The sequence below is a fragment of the Pteropus medius genome, unplaced genomic scaffold, assembly GCF_902729225.1.
Source record: "Pteropus medius unplaced genomic scaffold, Ma_sr-lr_union100, whole genome shotgun sequence".
NCBI lineage: Eukaryota > Metazoa > Chordata > Mammalia > Chiroptera > Pteropodidae > Pteropus > Pteropus medius.
Genome location: NW_024351735.1, coordinates 1,453,938 through 1,476,825, shown reverse-complemented (window position 1 = coordinate 1,476,825; position 22,888 = coordinate 1,453,938). Strand labels below are relative to the sequence as shown.

Genomic DNA, 22,888 nt, shown 5'->3' with positions numbered 1-22,888 from the left:
CTTCTGTCCTGTAGTTTCCTTGAGTCCCCAAAACTCCTATTAGGAAATCCTTCAAGATCTGGCTTTATTATTATTTTCTCTGTGAAGTCTTCCATGTTCTTATTATCAAAGTAATTCCTCTATTTGGTATTCATAAAGAACTTTGAAATAAATATAAATTTTGAAGATGTTCATATGGCACTTATCACAGTGCTTTATTTTTTTTTGTTATTATTAACATATGTGCTATATCTTCTAGACTTTAAACTCTGTGAATAATGATATAATGTTCATCTTTTAGTGTCTTCCAAAGCACCTAACAGAATGCCTAATAAGCACTGTGTGGTCAATAAATATATAGAAGAAATTATTTCCAAAGTATAGTTTCTTGGTAATTTTATTTGTCTCTTATACGTAAAAAAAAAAAGTCACTAAATTTCATCCAAGAGATGTTTTATTAGTGTGGAATTTTCTAATAATATTACATAGTGCTTATATCTTATAATAATTATTTCATTAAAAATATGCAGAAAACATTTTAACATTCCATGAAGATATTTAAAGGAAAAGGAGTAATCATTAAATTGGTAGATTGTTAGAAAGAAGACATCATACAGTCTCTTGGATATTGGACACAATAAGAAACATTGAGTTAAAAGACTAAAGTAGTTAGGTTTATTGTTACAGGTAAACACTTTTTAAATATTGAATGATATTTCTTCTGAGTTTCTTGGCCTCTTAGTTGTCCTCAGTACCTCACAGTTTTTCTTTTCATTTCTATAAAAATAATAATAATGATAAAATCAGTCATAGAGTAGTACATTAGTCTATTTTTTTTATGATGATGACCTGTTTACCAGGTAGTATTATTCTACAAATTGAAACCATTTATTAAGGAAACAAATTAATAAACTTTGATGTGTATTAAGCCAGCTTCGTTATTCACCACTTTCACTAAACTTTTAATATATTTACTTAAAATTTTTTATTTGGAAAGTTTTTATTCATAAATTGCTAAACAGCCAATCTTTAAATGGTGGAAAGCAAAGAAAGGCATTATGTGTATTATACGTTGTTTTTGGTTGTTGGAAAAAACATGTTTATTGAGTTTCACTATGAAGCTAAACAGTTATGCTGCCGGAGTGATATGTTTCAGTGGTTTCTTGACTTAAAAATTTTTTTAAATGACAGACCTACTACAGTTGAAAATGTGAAAAGGATCGATGGTGTTTCCGAAGGCAAAGCTATTATGTTGGCCCCTCTCTTGGAAGTCATCAAACATTTCTGTCAAGTAAATAGTATTCAGGTAAAATACTGTGGCTTGCAGGAGTTATGAGAGAATAAACATTTTTGATAATTTCAAAAAACACCCTTCAAAAGCAACATTTTCTCCCTTTATTTTCATTTCCACACTGGATACTTAGAAAATGAATTCCGATGGTTTCTATAGTAAATCAGTTATAAGAACGTGCCAGTTACCTAATTTTTAAGATGATACTACAGTAGTTGTCCAGGCTATTTATGTCTTTCTATTTTGTTGGGAGTTTCTGTTTTAACATTTGAATAAATCCTGTATTTTAGGTTGATAAATTAGAAATTAAAACTGCAAGTTATCCTTGCTTTAGTTGGTAAGGAGCCCAGCCACTTTGTTTTTCTGTCTGTTATATTCCCTAATTAAGCTTCTATTCCAGTAATGGTATGTTTTGATATTAAGTAGGTTTCATGGTATTCTCTTCAGTCTTAATTGTATTTTCTTCTTATCCTTTTATTTTTGCCCCACTACACATGAACATTTCCATAACGTTTCTCTCTTTAAACTCCACTACGCTGTATATTCCAGCACAGAAGGCGATTGGATCCCACTTTAGGAATGAATCATTCTCTAAGTAGAAAACTCTTCTGCTTTTTATGTGTAACATTTCCCTCTTTTGATACAGAATATCTTTGGCAACTTAAAATTTTCTTTTTATACTTTTATACAAGACATGTGAAAATTCCTTATATTTCATATTGAATATTTTGAAAATGAAATTATAATTTTTTAATAATTTGATAAAGAATATAATACTTATCAGTGGTAATTGAATAAGTCTTCTCTCTTTGGACACTGGATAATAGAATCTTCTTTCATGATCTTCTTTCATGAATTAGTAGTACTATTTAATAGTGAAAGATTTATCCCTTCCAACATCTCTTCAGGAGAGGACATTGAAGTAGAGCAAAATGTCAATGCTCCAAAGGATAAATATGAAACTTTTTGAACTTTCTGGTTAGAGAAAGTGACTGCTGATTTCTATGGTTAGGAATTATGCCCGGATTATTCTGCAAATTGAAACCATTTATTAAAGAAATGAATTAATAAACTTTAATGTGTATTAAGCTAGCTAGCTTTGTTATTCACCACTTTCATTAAACTTTTAATACATTTACTTAAAATATCAAAGTAAAACTTTGAAATATGAGGATGTGGGTATTAAACCCATTAAAACTTAGGAAAAAGGTTAAAATCATTTTATAGAAATACATTTTATGAGAATTATGTTTTTAAAATGTTCACCCCTTCAAAGATGAATTCATAGTTGGCAGCTACTTAAAAAAGCTTCAAAAGAGATGGACAGCTTTTTTTTTTTTAACTATACATAAAAAATAGATCAAAACAGCATACATACTGTAATCATAGTAACACCTATAACAAATTTAAAAAGTTAGAGTTTAGTCCCTTGATGAATAATAATTGATATCATTTTAATAAAGTTATTATTGTGGTCCATTATATTACGTGTTGCTATATAAAGAAGAATATTTATGAGCTTTTCTTGGGAAATAAATTTATTTTTATATCCATATCCTATCATTCAAGAATTTTAATTAAAAATTATATTAGTTGAATATTGGTTTACTGCTTGGTGAAAAATAGAAATGTTTCTGTTTGACTTTTTTTATGTCATATGTATGATGCCTAATTTTAGAATTTGAATTATCTGACCCAAGGATAAAAACCTTTTTCGCATTTCTTTGCATATGGGATAATATCAGTGCTATACTCTCTCATTAATACAAAATTCCAGAAAATATGTGTTCCATCCTGATGCATGTTTTCTAGAAAGTGCAATACAGAGTTATTCTGAAGCTTTAAAATTACATAATTCTAGTTAAATAACGCTACATAATTCCAGTTAAATAACGCTAATGGTAGGAATTTGGTGTTCTGAGCATATAATAACACCTAAATAAAACATAGCCAGGTGTTATATTTGTTTCTATTTTAAAGCTTCAGAATAACTCTGTATTGCACTTTCTAGAAAACATGCATCAGAATGGAACACATAATTTCTGGGGAAGCCTAGCTGGCTGCTCACAAATGTGACATTTGTCATGGTCTAGGCTATGGCTTCCGTCTTCGTCCTTGAAATCCTGAAAGTCTGAATGTGTTGTCATGGAATAGTTGCGTTTTTGGGAGTAGATTGCAATATCCTCTGTGAACTTGGTTTTATGTATAGTGTGTATATGTATGTAAATATGTATATATTAGAGTACAAATTCATATATAGTGAGACATATAACTGGAAAGTTTCACTTGACCCAACCAGTGCGTTTTCCTCTATAGAAGAAGGTATATAGGAAACTGGCTTATCTGAAAGTTGTTTAGTGAGCCAAGAATATAAAAGGGAAATTCTGATAGTGTCTGAACTAGTCTCTCAGCAACAAAGGCAGGTTGAGGCATTCTCATACACTACTTGCCAAAGAAACTGTAATATTCAAATCTAGTGAGCTGAGCCAAGACATCTTCTCATCTGAACAGTGCTTGGATTGGCATTGCCTACTTTTGTTTTTCTGTCTTTTCTATGTATATGTTTCAGTAATTGAACACTGTCTGTTCATATAGTCTTTTATCTACAAAGAGCATGGTTTGATTAGATTATTGTTTATAAGACTCATATTCTAGCCCTACCTTCTCGAGATTATTATTCTCATATTACTTTGCCAAGTGTTTTGGATGTTCCCAGACCCTTTAGTTGCACATTTATAGATGATTTAATGATTTTGTCCCATAAACCCTAAAATCTTTATGGATTTGTCAGTGTAACTCACAGTGGTCACATCTCCAAGGCCTTGGTGAGGGGATATCCCATTGTTGCCTCCAGGTATAGCCTACACTTTAATCCTCAGCATTCTGGCTAATGGAGTTTGTTTTAGGCATTCCTAGAAATTTAAGGCCAAATTTGACCATGCTAAGGTCTCAGATGGAAACACTTCATTTTCATTTACTGAACAGTGTTCTTCCTTGAAAATCTAGGAGAGCCTAGAAACAACCTGTAGACCTTAGGTCTTATGGTGTTGCTTGGCTTCTCTGTTCACCATGCTGCGGTTGTCCAGGTATCTGAACTTTGCCGCAGACTCACCTTTTGTTAAGGGTAGGAATGGACTAGTGTGTGTTACAATAAGCCAGATTCTGTTGGATTTAATTATTTTAATTTAGTATTGGTTCTTGTGTTTTAGAAGGTAAAATCGGCATTTTGGAAAGAAACTATTCACATATCTATGTTAATCATACAGCATGTAATTCTATCATAACTATCACTTTGTCTTTACCTTTATTTCAGGCTTTAAAAAAATTCCAGTATTTTTTCATTATCTTATTATTCAGTCCTTCCCCCTGTATTTTTTCTTTCAAACATCTCTTAAATGACCATATTTAAGAATTTACATAATGCTTCAAATTTAGAGCCAAGCGTATCTTTTTAAACTATATGTATATAGTTATGATATATTCACTTATGACATATTAGCAGAATTTGTGGTTATAGTACCTAGATATGAATATTAATTCTTTTTATTCATTCAATATTCACTTCCAGAGGTTTAGGGGACTTATTTAGAGGTAGGATGGTCCACATTATAGTTCATTTTTATTCTCTCTTATTGGCTAAAGGGAAGACTAGGAATTTCTATTTCTATAACCGTGTTTATTATAAGTATTTATTAAAAAATTATTCCCTCTAGCCTTATTTTACCCTTTTAAATCAATATGTAAAACAACGACAATAAAAAACCTTTTTGAGCTCATCATGAAAGGAATTTTTGACTGTTCCTTAGAGGTTTTATGTAATTTTTTCCCCTAATGCTTAATGATCATATTGATAGTCTACTTGTTATCATATTGATATTGTTATTAATCATTTGTGCTACATTTAAAATTTTGTAGACAGACCTCTTTTCAAGTTCAAAACCTCAAGAAGAACAGAAGAAAAGTCTGGAGGCAAAAAACACAGCATGCCCACTTTCACAGTCTGAGGCCATCACATATTCTTTATTCCAAGAAAAAAAGATGTCTATGGTAAGTGTTACTTTTAAGTTAGAGGGAATTTTAAAATTTATCTAAATATGTATTTCATCAGATTTGCAATATTAAGGTTTTGATGGGATAAATTTCTTCTAATCCTACAATATTTTAAGTTGTTTCGTTTTACATTTAGTTTTGGAACAGAATGTTATTTTCTTTTTCTGATAAGCCTATCTCTGTCAATTAAGTAAAAACAAGTATAGTTTGACCATGATTATCTTACAGAGGTTGTATCAGAGGTAGAGGTACTGATAAACACATATATAAAGCAGTGTATTTTAAGACTATTTAAGAAAACATCAGATTAATAGTTAAAAACAATTGGTATCTATATTTATAAGAAATAATATCTAAGATACATTATTAAGAAAAAAAAGAAGGCTGCAGAACAGTGTGAAAAACAAACTGTGGAAAAAAGGTATATCTTAGTGGAATAGGGACAGAATGAAGCTTCTAGATAAGTTTAACTAAATTGAATTTCCTATCCTCTATGATATTAAATCGATTTGGAGCAGGCTATATGGTCCAGTGCCTGCTTTTCCTATTCTGTGTCTCCATCCACTAGGCCAGATTACATACTTTTTATTCTGATTAATGTCCAATATAAATAAGAATAAATAGTTCATAGTTTGTCTTAATTACTTAATAGATGTTCTCATTAGATAGTCAAATTCCTTAATTAAAAGTACAAAAGCCATTACACAGGAAACCCAATAATTCCACTGTACTATTTTTGAAACATTACATGACATGTAGGAATTTAAGTTTAGTCTTTTAAATCGTAATTTAAATGTACATGTTAAATATGCTTGTATACACATAATTTGTCCACATATGTGTGTTATAATTAAATATAGTTACTAAGAAAATTTGATATGGTTTCCAAGTTTTCTGAATAAAGTGCATGTTGATACTCAGTCATCATATGAGGTTTCATGTATTACATTAACATATGGTTAAAAATGTGAAGAGTAGTATATCTTCATTTATGTCTTTTGCTAATATTTGGTTGTATGTTATTGTGTAATGTCATGGTAATTATCTCTACCTCCCAGGAGTCCGAGAGGGTCTTGCCAGTCAACCACAGAATTAAACATGCCTAAGGACTAATTAATCAGGAGCAATAATGCAATTAGTTTTAGGTAATTTGATGCCTGGTATCAAATAACCCTGGTATTATGCACACATGGTGTACACTATTTAGTAGAAAAGGGTAGACATTTAATGAAAGTAATTTAAAACCTACTTTTGAAGGATGAAAATATTGCTTTAAATGCTCTATTCTATGAAAGTATCAGCATTCACACAAATACAGTTTAAATTAAGACTCTCAAGATGTATGAAAGAGTATCATGAAATAATTTAGAGCTGAGTGACTAACTCTGAGTGTTTAAAAGAATGTTTTATCTAATATATATCTTAAATGGATTTGGAGCTAACTTTGTTAAGAAAGCTACATAAATATGTAACGTCCTAAATTTAACATAATTCATGTTAAATTCAATACTGAGCAAATGATGACAACTCTAGTTAAAATGTGGTTATATTTATTTTATGAATAGAGCCAATTTAAAACACCTATTAAAGTCTTCTCGAGAACCTTTTATAGAATGCATCTGGGAGCCTATGTTATCATAAGTATTTCAGGGTTTGTCTTCTTGGAAATGCATGTAACTGAAGTACAGCATATTATTTCATATATACAGAATATTGGATTACAGTTTACTATATTTTCAAAAGATTGTGGCAGCTTTTAGACTTACATAGAATGGCTACTCTCTGCCATTAATAGATTTTTAAAGTGAATAATTGCTGAGGGATGAGGATAGATTTCTTAGCTAATGCTGCATGATTTTGTTTTATTCCATACAATATGTATACAAAGAAGAACCTGTAGAGTTCTATAATGTGGGTAGTTTTAAAGAAGTAGTTAAAATAAAGTTTAAGTGAAGGTTTAATGCATTGTTTATTTCTCAGTGAACATTTATTGCCTGAAGGTTTTGGACATTTTATTTCTGTACAATGCATTGGAAACTTTAAAAAAAAACTCACTGGTTGTTTTGCTGCTGTTTTTCTAGAAGAGTGTAGCTGAGAACAGGATTCTGCCTCTCACAGAGGTTGGCATGCATTTGTTACAAGCGGTGAAAGCTGGCTACCCACTGATATGGAGCGAGCAGGCTTGACTCCAGAGGTTCAGAAGATTATTACTGATGTTATCCGAAACCCTCCCATCAACTCAGGTGATAACCATGACCCTAGTCTGCAGCCTTAATGACTTGAGTCATTGCACCCAGATGAAGTAAACAAGCAATCCACTAATATTTTTCACTTTAACATCAATCTTTTATGCTACTATAAAAACTTTACTTTTGTAATGCTTTTTGTGTTTTAGAAAAACAATCTTTCCTCCCGTTATCACTCAGAGGAATGTTTGAGTCTGAGAAGTTCTTGTTTCTCTTTTCAGCTTCAGATTACAACTTAAACACTCATCGCAAAGCAGTATACTTCATCCTTTTCTAATTTCTACCTCGTCACTTGGAAAAAAACACAGTTTTTTCCATATTCATTTCCCAAAATTTATTGACTCCTGATTTTTTTCCCTAAATCTTTCTGATTCCTTGTTTTTGGTTTCACTTACATAGCCTTTCTAATCCTTACATTTAGTGGCATGTGTCACTGTGGTGTTGAAAGTAGGCCAACCTGTCTGAGCTCCTTGTAGAAGGGTTTCTTCTTCTTGTCACTTTGCTGCAGAACCTCAGCTGTGCTCGTGGAGATCAAGCCCCTTTGCTTGCCCTGCAGAAAATTTTTTAATATTCCTATTTTAAAATTATGATCCATTTTATAGAAGTAAAGGATGAGGTATATTAGAGGATTTTTCCTCCTAGATGGACAAATCTAGGTATGTTATATTACTCAATAAATCTGATAAATGTTTTCAGACTGTTAAGACAGAGCAGTGGACAAAGAAAAAACCTTATCTACAAAGCTGCAGTGCAAATAATTAAATTTTTTATTACCTCGAATTCTTTTCCGCTTCCTGGGAACAACTGTATAATTCCCCATCAAAATTTGGAAATAAGGGCAATAAAATCACCCTTTGAAAGCACAATCAATACTGTACTTAACTGATCACAATAAAGATAATTCAAGCCACCTTAATAGCCAGCCTTAATTCTTTAATCGAGGCAAAACTTGATTAAAGGTCTGAAGAAAGAAGATCTCCATCACTTCCATGGATAAACCATGGAAGCGCAGGAAAAGAGGAGACACAGAGGGAAGTCTGGGCAGGGGTCATGTAAGTTAATTGCAGGGAACTAAAGTTTTTCTTTTTACTATGCTAAAGTTGTACTGCCAACTATTTAAAAGGAAGAAATATGCAATTTTTAATCCTGGCCAATGAGACTTCAAGTATATTAAGGGCCCGTTGATAAGTTATGTTAAGAACTTATTTGAGGAAAACATGTTAACAACAAATTCTTCTCTGTCACTTCTTAGCTTTCTGGTTATCATTTGATTTCCAATGTAGATCTGTCTATAGGGAAAGTATGCACTACTCATGCTGATCTGGGTACTAATCTATATGATAATTGTGAATTCATAATTGTAAATTAAAAATTGGCATTTTGTGAATTTGGTTAATGTGAATCTATTAAGGTTAAATTAGATTTCCAAATCTGAAAATCCAAGGACCAAATCCTGGACTGGGATAAAATATCCAAGTTAAGTGAGTCATCTGATGAGAAAGCTAGCCAGCTCTCCTGGTCACATTCCAGTCTTTCCAACTTCAGCAGCCATTTTACTAGAAATTAAAGCAGATGAAGGAAAATCCTTTGTAGAATTAGAATTGTGGTTATATAAAACCCCTCTTTCTCCAGTGCAAAATGAAATAGTCAAAGATTCATATGCCTTCTTGACCATAATCCCCTGGAATTATTTTTTCTTTTATATATGTATTGTCTCTCAGAACTCAGAGAAATGTGTGTCTTTGATGAACTATTGGATGGTAGGCAGTATTCTGAGTCTGTGCAGTGTATTTCCTATTGACAATCATGTTCGCTACCATTTGGCTGCCTTCACTCTTGAAGACCAATGGATGGTGTTAGCCTAGTGAGTAAGAGCATAGGCTGTGGTCATAGCTGATCTGTTTCTGATCTTGGCTCTACCATTTCTGAGCTACAGTACCTTGGGGAAATTCCTACTCTTCCTAAGCCTCAGTTTCCTCCTCTCTAAAACAGGAAAGGATAATATTGCCTTTCTTATTACAGAATTGTGAGAAATAATTAAATACTTTACAGAATGCTCTGGCACTTGGTAAATACAGTCAGCCTTTTGGATCCTTGGGTTTACATCTGCAGATTCAACCAACCATACATCAAAAATATTCAGAAAAGAAATTCCAGAAAGTTGATATCCAAACAGTACAGTATAACAGCTATTTACATAGCATTTACATTGTATTAATTATTGCAAGTAATCTGGAGATGGTTTAAAGTATATAGGAGGGTATATGTAGGTTATATGAAAATTCTACGTCATTTTATATAAGGGACTTGAGTATGGGGTCCTGGAACCAGTCTTCCACGGATACCAGGAACAACTGTACTTCGTAAATGGCAGTGATGGCAGTGATAGTGAATATGATGATGATGATGATTGAAGAAGTAGGTGGTAAGATCCTATGGCTTCTTAAATATATACTCCCTTAATGTGATTATTTTTATACTCTATCCTTTTTAGGAGCTAAATCAGAAAATGTGAAGTTCACAAATGAGTATACCAGAGGGGAGGTTTCAAAACTGTATTTTATAGAAACAACTTCAGTAATTCAGACAGGTTATCTCTTTTTTCCCCAAGTACTGAAGAATTCTTGGGCAAATATTCTTGAATGATATCAAATGGATGTTCTACTCTTAATTCATTATTGGCAGGAGAAAATGGTAGAGGAAGGTTTAAGATTCTGTTATTAAGCCAAGTATTGACAACACTTCTTTTATTTTGCTATGGCGAAGAATCGAGGCGGTGCTAATTTGCTTTCTAAGTCATATAGTTGTAAAGTTATAGAATTTTAAATCTGGAAAGGAAATTGGAAATCATTATATTTTCATTTTCCTATTCTCACCCTGTTTCAGAGACAGGAATCTGAGGCCTAGAGAATCGCAGATTGTTTTAATATCAAGTCAAGGTGGAACAAGTTTTTCTTTTACTATACTATGTTAAAGTTGTACTGCCAACTATTTAAAAGAAAGAACTATGTAATTTCTAATCTTTATAGAGCAGTGGTCCCCACCTTTTTTGGCACCAGGGACCAGTGCTCCTTTGAGAATCTAATGCCTGATGATCTGAGGTGGAACTGAGGTGGTGATGCTGGTGCTGGGAAGCGGCTGCAAATACAGATGAAGCTTCGCTCCCTGGCCCACCTCCTGCTCTGCGCCCTGGTTCCTAACAGGCCACAGACTGGTCCGTGGCCTAGGGGTTGGGGACCTCTGTAGAGGATTTGGGTTTATAAACCTCTAATTGATGAGTAAAATAAAGGTATTTAATTATGTTCGGTTTAATACCTTTACAAATATTCTCAATTATATTTAGTATACTCTGAGTTTAGCAATTTCAGTTTCTGATGTTATAACTTTTTAAGTTAAGAAATATCAAGCAGAATATATAACGTGAAAAATCTCTATTTGTAATTGCACAGCCTGATTCAGTAAATATCAGGGAGATGAGAAAAACATTTGTAATCATTAGTGACTAAAACGTGCATCTTTACCACTGTATACTTATTGCAGATAAATTTTCATTCAAAGATAAATATTAATTGAAGTTAAACACTGATTTCATCTTTCTGTCAACATACTGTATGTAGATGGTACTTATAATTTGAAAAAGTGTATTGTTGTGATTTACTTCCAGAGCCAAAACTGAGAAAGTTTCGATTGTGAGAACCATGAGCTCTAAATTTTATTTTGTTCGATTATACGCGTATAATGTATAAGATAAAATTTATTGATGTTAAATTTTACTTTGAATTCTTGTTTTTCCTTGATAACAACTATTGGAGAAAATGTTGTTATAAATTGTAGTAAGAAATTAAGGTATACATACTATATTAATGATTCAGATATATTATTTTCATTTTTTATTTAACCGTAGCTCTATCACATAATTGTGTTTTAATGAATGTTTGATTGATATTTAAATTTTGCACAATCCTGAGTTGAGAATTTTCTGTATTTTATTATGGCATAACAATATACCTAAAAATAGAATTTTTGTGAATTGAGATATTATACCTATTATTTTCATACTGTCTTATTTGCTAAGTAGATTTTGTCCTTGAAACAGTATTTAAAGGGATTCTGTACCTTTTATTTTTAGTTTAATCAGATTTTTATAATTTTAAACTTCTTTTATGGAATTGAGATTTTAACTATGCTTAATAATAAATTAAGCAAGGCATTTAATGAGGTGCCTGGATAATATTTTGAACAATTTCATTTCCCATTGTTTACGTGCATGTGCCTGGAAAATTAAGGATGGCTTCCAAGGGACCTGCCAGAAAAGTAGGGGTAATATGATCTCTTTTAAAGTACTGAAGGAGTGCAGCCAGTGTTCATTGTATTATTCTCCAATAGATATTTTCAGCATTTACCTGCATGGAAAATTAGGGCAGAATAATATGTATCTATAAAGCCAGGTGCTACTTATTTGCATATATATATTATAAGATGACTTATATTTGCATATATATATTATAGGATCATTTTAAAGTAAAAATATAAAGAGTACTTATAGAAATGTATAAGTAAATATATAATAAATTTTCTAATTTTACCTTGACATATTCTATTTACAGTACATTTATTAAATCATTAATAGTGGTTTAAAACCATAGACAAATGTTTATACCTTATAATTTTATGAAAAGAAGACATTCTAATTTTAGAAATAAATTTTTTCAAATAGAATAAAATATTTTTACTTTTCAAAATAATTCATTTAGCTAATGGTATTATGATAAGACAAGATTGTGTGGATAGTTCCCCAAAAATAGGTTTCTGAATTATACTTTTACAGTATGATGAAACTAAAGATGTATAGTTTGTTTATCCAGTATTTAAATACCCACAGAAGAAAGTGAACTTAGTATACATATATTTGTATTAGTTGGCTAGAGTATGGAAAGATTTGTGTGGTTTCTGTAGAGTTAGCACTATCCAGAAAGAAATACAATATAAGCCACATATGCAATTTTAAATTTTCTAGTAGCCACATTTAAGAAGCAAAAATAAACAAATGTAATTTTAATTATCTAATTTAATTAATGCAATATATTAAGTGTTATTTCAACATAAATGAATACGAAAATTATTACTATGATATTAATGTTTTTTTGTACTAAGCCTTTGAAATAGGTTGTATATTTTGCATTTATAGCACATCTCAATGTTGATGCTAAATTTTAATTTGAAATACTTGATCTGTATTTAGCTTTCATAAAATTTACAGTTAAATAAAGTAGATGAAGATACCCAGTTTGTTTCAAACATACTTAAAATTTTTCTGATAACTGAATCGTCAGTTTTTAAATTTAATTTAAAATTAATTAAAATTACTTAAAATTAAGAATTGAGTTTCTTAGCCATATTAGCCACATTTCAAGTGCTCAATAGCTACATGTGGCTAGTGGTTATTGTATCAGACAACACAGATATAGAAGTATTTAGCAATATTCATCAAAATATAAAATGTGTCTAACCTTTGAACAAGCAATCCCACTTCTGGGAATCTAGAATTATGGAAATATACGTGTAATATAATTTTCATCAGAACTTTTTTTTCCCCAAAGAAAAACCAAAGACAAATGAAAAGTAACTCAAAGTAAATTACGATAGATACATACAAAGGAAGACTCCTTAGTTAAAAATGATACAGTAGTAAAATTGGTGGAATTTCAATGTTAGGGTATAATGACCAAGGGACAAATAAAAGTTTAGTTTGGTTGATAGATATGATAGTCACATTGCTGATTTTATTACATTTAGAGGTAATCTTATCTTTCCAAGGTTTTGATTAGCATCAGTTTTACATTTTAAAACTTTAAAATTAGAAAGAGTACAAGCCCAATAATTAGATAGCTTACTGTCCTAATATCGATTAGCTATGTTACCTTCTCTTTCTGTGTGTTTTTTTTTAACTGCACTTTTTTTTTTTTTTTGGAGGTCCTGGAGTAATCTAAAGATTACCTTTTCAGAGTGTCATTTTAAAATACTTAGTTTCTGATCATTAATTTGAATTTGGTGTCAGAAATGTTTGATACCATAAGTTACGTGAAGATGAGTGGATAGGTTCTAAGCTGCTTTAAATAATTGATGTGTTTTATTACATTACACTATCCATTGCAAGTATACTTTTTATTGGCATTTTATTTACAAGTATGATTAGCTTCTAAGAATAAGTTATATTCAAAAAGTTAACTTGTAATTGATACTTGGAATTTGAGGCATATATGATTTCTTTGGAAACAACTCTGGGAATTGTAGCTTTGATTCTCAGGGCTGCCTACAAAAGACAGTTTTAAACATAATTTATGCAGAGTCGATGGCACTGACCTGATTTTGGTGTTTTTGGCAGAGGGTGCAGGTGGTGCCGGAGTGAGGGACACATTTTACTCCATTTTTGTTCTGTAGCACTATTGGCATTTGAAAGAGGAACATTTTCTTTGGCCACCTTCCTCTTTTTTTTTCTGCAAAGTTTTACACTATTTCCAGCTCATAGATTTTCTAAAATGTTCTGTTATTTATTTTTAAATCTTACATTTTTATCTTTTACAGAATTGAATAAAATTAAACTAATTAGAATGTTCGTTCCTGAAAACATTGACACGTACCTCATCTCTATGGCAATTGAGATCCTGGAAAAAGATTGTGACAACAGACTGTTATGCCAGCCTTCATGTGATTCCAACAAAAAGAGATGTTTCCCCAACTCTGAAGAGAGCTGTTCAAGTTCTAAGAGAAGCAAGGAAAAAGTAGGTCCTAATACCAAGTTGTTAATCATATGTAGAATATTCATAAAGTGTCAGTTCAATTTGCATATTCTAATACTAGAATACTGTATTTTTTTCACTGTCATAAGTTAATATAGCCCAGAAATTCTTTCTTTTATAGACATAATTAATACTGGTTTTAAGCATATAGCAGTTTATGTGATTAATGAAAATGAAAACGAATTATTTTATAAATACCTCTCAAACTGGGTTGTCTGTCATTCTGTCGTTCATCATACTCTGTTGCTATAATATTGAATATCTCGGGTACAAGGATAATTGTTGCTCATGGTCCTGAGCATATTGTACTGCACTTTTGCAAGATCAGAGAAGGACCATGAATTTAGAGTTATTTTAGATGGTACATTTCTTATTTTAAAATTTTCGTTTATTTCAGGAAACTTTTCTTAAACTTTACTTCTTATTTCTAATTCTTTCTTGAGCTTTTCCACTTAGTTTTGAGTTTTTCTGATTTTGATTTATGACATTCTATCATGTTTTGAATCATTTTCATCATGTTTTTCAATCTTAGTTCATTTTCAGAGGTTATCGTTTTATTCTGTATCTTAGCAAGTCTTTCTGGTGTCTGGGATTCGACCTTGATACTTTTCTAAACTGGCTCATTTTCATGTGAAATTAGTTTTTCTGCACTTTCAGCATAGTTTTTACAAGTTCACAGAGCTCACTTTTCTGTTATTTTTGTGTAATGTTCAAAATATGGAAACTTGGTTTATGAGATAGACTCCTCTGCCACTTTTACCTGGATTTTCTCTTCCCTTAATCTTTGTTATGCCTGTCTTGCTTGATTTTGATTTAACCCTAGCAGTTCTTCTGAGTGTGGGGCCTTCTCTTGGAAAGCAGCATTAGCTACTCAGGCGAGTTCAAAAGAGCGAGCTGCTCTAGGCACTTAAGGCACTACTGTGAACTCCTTTTAGTCCCATGCTATTGGGTTGGGCAAAAACCCTTCCACTTTCAGATGCTGTTCTCTAATTAATCGATCATGCTTACCAGTGTATACCTGTGAGCTCTTTGGTGGTTCTCCTGTTCTCAGGCACCCCACTGCTGGCCTCTGCTTTCTCCTATGCAGATGCTATACCGTGTGGGTCTTATGGTTGTTGGTGGTTTGTCCTTACTTTTAGTTTCGGTTTCTTGAGGATACTTTCATTGTAAATATAGATGATGAATTTTCGCTTTTTCTATCTAGTTCTATCTGTTTTAATGCTAGGATTCAGATAAATTAAAAAACTATGCTGCTGCTTCCACCATCTTCCTAGAAACCTCTCCTTCATATCACGTTTTTCCTTCTTATTCTTCTTGACTGCCTGAGAGAGTGTGCAGTATTTCTTGTCCTGCCACTGAGTTTAATTATAAATTAAAATATAGTATGTTATTTACAAACAATTTTAAGATACTCAGAAAGAAATGCCTATGAGTAATATTATTAAAATCATTGTTAAAATTCAGTACTTCAGAATAATTAAAATTTTCTTAAGTTTTGCTTTTTTAGGCATAGTTTTTTTTCTAAGAAAATAGTACATGTTAAAGATTGATGGAAAACGTCCTTGTGATTTTTTTGCTGAAGGATGAGAGTCACGGAAATTCACGGATGACTTCTTGGAATCAGCCATCCAGTGATCCAGAAATAGAACATTTATCTACAGATTCTCATTTACAGGTAAAACTGATTTAATAAAACAGTTTTCATGACAAATACATCAGGCTTGATAACTAAAATGTTTAGCTTTATTTTTGTTTTAGATGAAATTAAATGTGAATATAATGTACCCATTTCTCTATTTGCCCACATATATATGTGCACGTATAATCAGCAAACAAATTAATGTTTCCTATGCTCATCTTAATAGTTCGTTAATAGAACTTGGAGTATCAAAAAGATGTAAATATCCACTTATAATGTTATTATGATTGCTGAAAATTTTAGTCTTTTACTGATGAAGGCAGTCATCTTTGACAAGCATTGTTTCTGTCAGGTGACCCAGACTTCGTAACTAAAGTCTCTCCAGATACTTATTCTTGAGATTCAAAAGATACATTCAGTGTAAATAAGCATTTTCTCCCTTTCTCAGTGAAATAAAGTCATTATTATAATTATAGGAAAAATGCCGAGGGTCATATTCTATAGAATGTTGTAGAAGATGAGACTTTAAATGATATTAGCTACCAATTAATGAGTGTCACGGATAAATCAATGTGTTTTGATATTTTGCATATGTTCTCATTTAACTCTCCAAACTTAGTAATGTTATATACTGTGATTCTCATTTTCTCTGTGAAGAAATTGAGGCTTAAATAACATTCATAAGGTCATATATTTCGCAAGTGACTCAATTAGAGCTCAAACCTAGTTCTGTCTGGTTTCAAAGTCCCTGCTTATTCCACAGTATTGGGCTATAACAAAAGACATGGTTTTTTCCTCTGCCCTCCTACTATTCAGATTTCATGCTCTGTTTTACTTTTTGCCTTTGTTATAATCTTAACTGGTTTCCTTCCTCCAAATGCACAAGGGGTTCCAATTCTAATTGTTAAGCAGCTGTAGTTGTCTGTGGCTACAGGGGATTTTGATCTTGAGATCTTTGGGGAAGAATAAATATTTCTGGCCAATTTTTCCTCTATCCAGATAGCTTTTCTGTGCCACTTTATATCCTTAATCTTTATTATTTCTAAGGCAAACGTTACAGTATTGTACAGTGAATATAAATCTAATCTCTTCTGGTGTTCTTTTGCCTGTGAGGAAATAGGCACTTGGGAGAAAAGTTGCTATCTTAGCCACTTCTTTTTTTAGCTTTTGCTGAAGTCTGAATAGTCTTTTCTTCTACACTAGATTTCTTTAATTAAGCTGGAACAGCTAACAATTTTTTCTTCTTTTTTAATATATGTTTACACAGTTTTCTACCAAGGATGTTTTACCTTTTTCCCTATCCTTAAATATTCTGAAACCATTTTTAAATATAGAAAACATAATAAAATATAGCAAGCAATTAATGAACAATATATAGATATAGTCTTCATTTTTGAAATGGAATAAATTATACTTTTATACCTTAGGCTGGCAGATACACTATAACTTAGATGAGGTCCCCTTATCATATACATTCCTTCAAATAATTCCAATAACTAAATTAGCTCTACTGGATTCTAAAGTTTTTTTCTCTGTCGTGTTAGTTTGAAGATCTAGTGCTCAAACTGAGATAACACTAGCCAATATCATTTTAGGCTTATGGAACACTTACCTACTTAATAATGTCTACCATTGTAGATGTAGAAGTTATATGCTTTTCCAGATGCTTAATATAACTCTGTGTGTGCACGCGTGTGTGTGCATCAGTGTGCACATACTCTGTGTGTGCATGCGTGTGTGTGCATCAGTGTGCACACACATGCCCAGTCACATACCTTCCTCAGAACATTAAATTCACTATTTTATTCAACTCAGAGCAAATACACCATGGAACATAGATCTGAAATAATATCTATTTCTTTTCTTCCCCAGTGAGTGTCTACTCTGAAGTGTCTAAAAATACATAACAAGATGGCAAGTAAATTGCCTAAAGATATGATACAGTGATTTTTGTATCTTTTTTATTTATTTACTTGTTGATCTAGAAATAAGTTTTGTGGATCTCACTGTTTTGTTTTATTTGGGGAGTATATATTCAGTAATCTATGTTGGTTTTTTATAATTGACACATATTTTCAGCAGTACAAATATTTCCTCTTCTGTTTCTTATAGACTTCATCTGAAACCTCAAAAAGAAATTTACCTGCGTGGTTTGCCAAAAGAAATGAGATCGTAGCTGATACCAGCAAGAAATCAATGGTCAAAACAAAAAAGAAGGGTCTTTTTAGTTAGGCTGGCAGTTGCCAAAAGAATTACGTTCATCTTCCTGTATTATAAGAGGGATGCTGTATTTTCTTTCTGAAAAGAGTGAGGGGTAATATTTCAGTTTAAAAATTATTCTTATCTCGAAGTACAAGTTATCTCTATATTAAATAGCTGGCATCTTAATACAGCCCTGTGCAATTCACATTAAGTTGAGTCTTTTGAGAACCTGAGTGAGTATGTCATAGAACAGAATTTTGAATTAGTTTTCTTTAAGATTGCTTTAAGAAACTGTAACTGCCCTATTTTCTAATCTCTTTATTTCAACAGTATATTTGGAAAATGTAACATGTGGTGATATGATATAGATAACAGATTAGTAGTTGTGTGGTAACTGTGTGTGATATAAAATATTCCAATATTATAAAAATTCTCTTGTAAATGAAGAAAGCATAGTTATTGTATACCTTGTTTTTACTATGTTTAGAAGAAGCTGTTATGCACATTGTTAAATGTTAGTGGACCAGACCAGTGAAAATGAAACATTTTGAGTTTCGTATGAGCAGGGAAAGAATATAACAAAGGAGACCATTTGCACCAGGCAAATATGCACTTATTATTTTACACACTATTTGTTATTTTTCAAATAATGGAAAAACAATGTCCTTCATACTGACTATTATGTATATTTTTAACTTTCATTTACTTAATTACCTTGAACACTTTTATTTTTTTTAGGCTGTCAGAATTTGATTCTAAAATCTCTTTGTATAGCACATATAACTTAAATATCTAAAACCCGTACTCTGACACTGCATTGAGTAAACCATAGTTGATATAACTGTAAGCAGTTTACCATATAGCCTTTAATTAACTTTTGTTTTGGTAAATAAAAGTAACTTGTTTTAAAGAAGAAATACATGTTCGTTGTGGTTTGCCAAATGAAATGAGATCTTAGCTGATATCAGCAAGAAATCAATGGCCAAAACAAAAAAGAAGACTTTTTAGTTAAGCTTGCAATTGCAAGAAGAATTACATTTGTGTAGAAAATCCAGAGAAATGAAAAAAGAAAATAAAAATTGCCAGTAGTTCTACCAGTAGATAATCAGTCAACCTCTTTTGTGTATCCTGCCAAAACTTTTTATATTCACTTATTTTCTTAGTTTGTTACATGGATAATACATGAATGGATTTTCTTTGTAAAACTTTTAAGCTATGCTTAAAACACAAAAGTCTCCATATTCTTATTTCTTCACAGCCCATTACCAGCCCTACCAGAAAGTAATTCCTATTATATATTTGACGTATGGCTCTCTAGTCATTTCTTTTGCACCTACATGCCTTGCATGTGTATCTACACATAAATTGTTATTTTTTTTTTTAACACAAGTGAGATCATGCTGTATGCAGTTTTCTGCAAGAAACTGTTTTACTTAATATGTCATGAAGACCTTTCCATGTTAATATATATTGGTTTATCTCATTTTTTTTTTACAGCTAATAACTATTCTGTTGTATACTATAATTTATATAATCATTTTTCTATTGATGATTTTGTCATTTTTCTCTACTTTCTAGAAATAGAGAATCAAACATAAACATGTTGTTACTTATATTTCATTTGAATATATTTTGAACATTACTGTCATTAAATAGCCTTCCATAGAATCTTGTTTTGTGGCTTTATGTAGTACAGTGATTCTCAGATTGTGGTCTGCAGACCATTAGGAGTCCCTAAGGCCCTTTCAGGGGATTTACAAATACAAAACTATTTTTGTAATACCGAGACGTTATTTGCCTTTTGCAGTATGTCGTTATTTGCAATGGACTACAAAGCGATAGTGAGTAAAACCACTGGGGCTTTAGTGCAAGTCAAGGCATTGGCACCAAATTATTGGCACACAAATTCTGTGTGACAAAATGGCAAGTACACATAAAGCACTTCTGCTACCAAAGTCTGATGGTCATCTTCAGGGAAAGCACTCCTTTGATTTGTGAATTAATTAGTTGCTTTTTTCCCATGGAATGCCATTTTTACTGAAAAGGATGACGGATAGAAAATTATGATTGATTATTCAGACTTGGGTGTTTGGTGGACATTGTCTCAAAACTGAACAAAGTCAGCATCTTGCTTCAAGGAAAACTGATGATTATTTGTTGCCAGTGATAAAATTTGAGATTTCGAGCAAAATTTATAATTTTGGAAAACTTGTTTCTGCTACTAGGAGTTTGAAAGCTTCCCATAAAACAGACTTTTCTAATGAGATGGGTAGGGTTGTTTATTCATTTATTCTTTACATTATATAATGATTTTTGTCAACATTTAAAAGGTCTGCATAACAGTGAACCAATATTTTGTAAATAATTAATACCTGATCTTATAAAATCATGCATAGGTAAAATTTATATGGTTTCCAATTACACATTGCAAACAATCTTTAAGAAACTAATACTTGTCCTGTTTGGGTAAAGTTTCAAAGAATGTCTACTGTTATCTGGAAAGGCTATTAAAATCCTCCCTTTTCCAACTACATATCTGTTTGAGGTCAAACTTCTTTCATATACTTCAGCCAAAACAGCATATTGAAACAGATTTAACGAAGAAGCAGATCTGAGAATCCAGTTACTTCTGTTAAATCAGACAACAATGCCACTTTTTTCATGTTGGGTGGATCTTTCAGAAAACTGTGTTAACATGTAATGGATTTACTGCTGCTGTTAAACAAATTAATACATAGTTCAAAAACTTTCTCAGTTTCAATTTCTAAAAATGGTAAATAGTGGTAGCTATAACCTACATTAACAAAAGCTCTTTTGGGTCCTCAGTAATTTTTAAGAATATTAAAGCGTTCTGAGATTAGCAGGTTGAGAGCTGCTGATATAGTATTTTATCATATAGACATACTATGAATCATTTAACTGATTTCATATTGTTGGACATTGAAGTTGCTTCCAGTTTTTCTATTTTAAGCACAGTTTTGAACATTCTTCAAATGAAATAAGGTATAGTCTCATCTCAAATACAAACCCAGAGGGAGAGATATAATTTTTGTTGTTGTTGTTCATATATTGGATTTTATGACTGCCCAGTGTACATGGCTCTTGATATCTGCTTAGGTTGTTTCAGAGAGTATAATTCTAACCCAAATATGGGCTTGGTCCCTATGACCTCCTCTAAGCTAGTCTTTGGCAATAGTGTTTGGATCTGGGGTAAGAATGTGACCTAAGCTGTTTCAATCAGAGTGAATCTCAGGACTTTTTATAGAAAGTGGAAACAAATAGGTTCTCTTTTCCGTTGCTCTTACTAATGAGGAAACATGAACCTTTGGAGTGTCGGAGCAATTTTAGGACCATGAGGAATCATCCTTGATTGAAGCTGACACTGAGGTAGGTAGAGTAGAAACATGGCACAAAAATCAGGTTGCTGGTGATATACCTGGGCTACTAGTTCATGCCCTTTCTGGAATCAGACATATTTTTAAATATCTTAGATACATAGGACATTAAATTCCCTTGGGTTAAGCCTGTTTGAGGGTATTTGTTTGTTTTTAACTTCCAGTTGTGTACGTTTGTTACAATAGCATAGCCATGTGATTGTTAGACTCTCCAACAGACACACAAGATACAGTTTCTTTAATGGCAAAGGATATAGAACCTTATAGACAATTCCACAAAGTAGAAGACAAAGCAGCATGCTCCTGGGCAGAGGTATAGGCTTCCTAGATCTCCAAGTTCTCCATTTTCCATGAGTTCCCTCTGGAGATTTTATATTCTCCCCTCTCCCTGCAGCCCCTCCCCACTCCCTACCACCAGAGTATGTTTTGGAAACTCTGCTATGTGTACCTGCCTGATCACCTGGGTGCAAATTATTGGTACATAATGGTCACAGCAAATTATAGGGTATTTATTATAGGAATAGATGAACTGAACATAATTTCCTGGGTATAGCATCACTCTTCAGCAGTCTCTGGGCTCAAGTCTGCCTATCTCAGGTTCATTCTTGAAAACAAGGGATTTCTTTTAGGGTATTATTCTTATGCTATCTCCTCCAAAAGGTATTAATTACTTTCTCTTCTCTGTTGACATTGGACCATAGAACTATGACAGCAGAGTCAGGCAAATCTCTGACAGTTATTTAGAATTCAGCAAAGCTGTGTTCCTACCATATGGTTAGATTAAGAAAAGAAGATTCTTCCTACTTAAAGAGGTTGTAATAGAAATAACTAAAAACATGAAAGATCCAGTGGAATGACAATAGAGTCATTTTAGAGCTAAAAAGGCATTTATCTAATGGGAAGCAATTCGAAACCAGCAAAAACTCTGAGGAAACTTAGCGACATTCTTGATGGGAGGCGCATACTTCAGCAATCTCAGCTATCTGAGCAGGCATTTCTATAACTTAGCTTGGGAAGGCAATTCAGAAATCATTGGGGATAACGTACTGAGTAAATGTTTTTAAACCTTGGGGAAAAATAGAAATAAGTAGACTGGAGTAAATTAAACCTTTAGTAGTAATATTTTAGGGTTAAGGAATAATAAGTACATAGTTGATATTGTAGACATTTGTAATACTTGAGATAATTTATTTCAGTAACAGATTACTCTTGTAACTCTAAAATGTACCATTGAAAAATTAGCATATCCTTGAGATTTTTAAGTTGAAATCTACCAAGTTTGAAAC

The 22,888-nt window shown here is 32.0% G+C and overlaps 1 protein-coding gene across 1 annotated transcript in view; it reads left to right on the top strand.

Annotated features, from left to right (window-relative positions):
• Positions 1-20,740, top strand: part of WRN (WRN RecQ like helicase) — a 110,932-nt gene extending 90,192 nt beyond the window's left edge. Inside the window, 7 exon segments of the mRNA XM_039846431.1 lie at positions 1,171-1,285; positions 5,186-5,317; positions 7,402-7,474; positions 7,477-7,563; positions 14,152-14,348; positions 15,949-16,041; positions 18,118-20,740. Coding sequence (XP_039702365.1) covers positions 1,171-1,285; positions 5,186-5,317; positions 7,402-7,474; positions 7,477-7,563; positions 14,152-14,348; positions 15,949-16,041; positions 18,118-18,237 — 817 coding nt within the window. The 3' untranslated portion in view covers positions 18,238-20,740.
• The last annotated feature ends 2,148 nt before the right edge of the window (positions 20,741-22,888 follow it).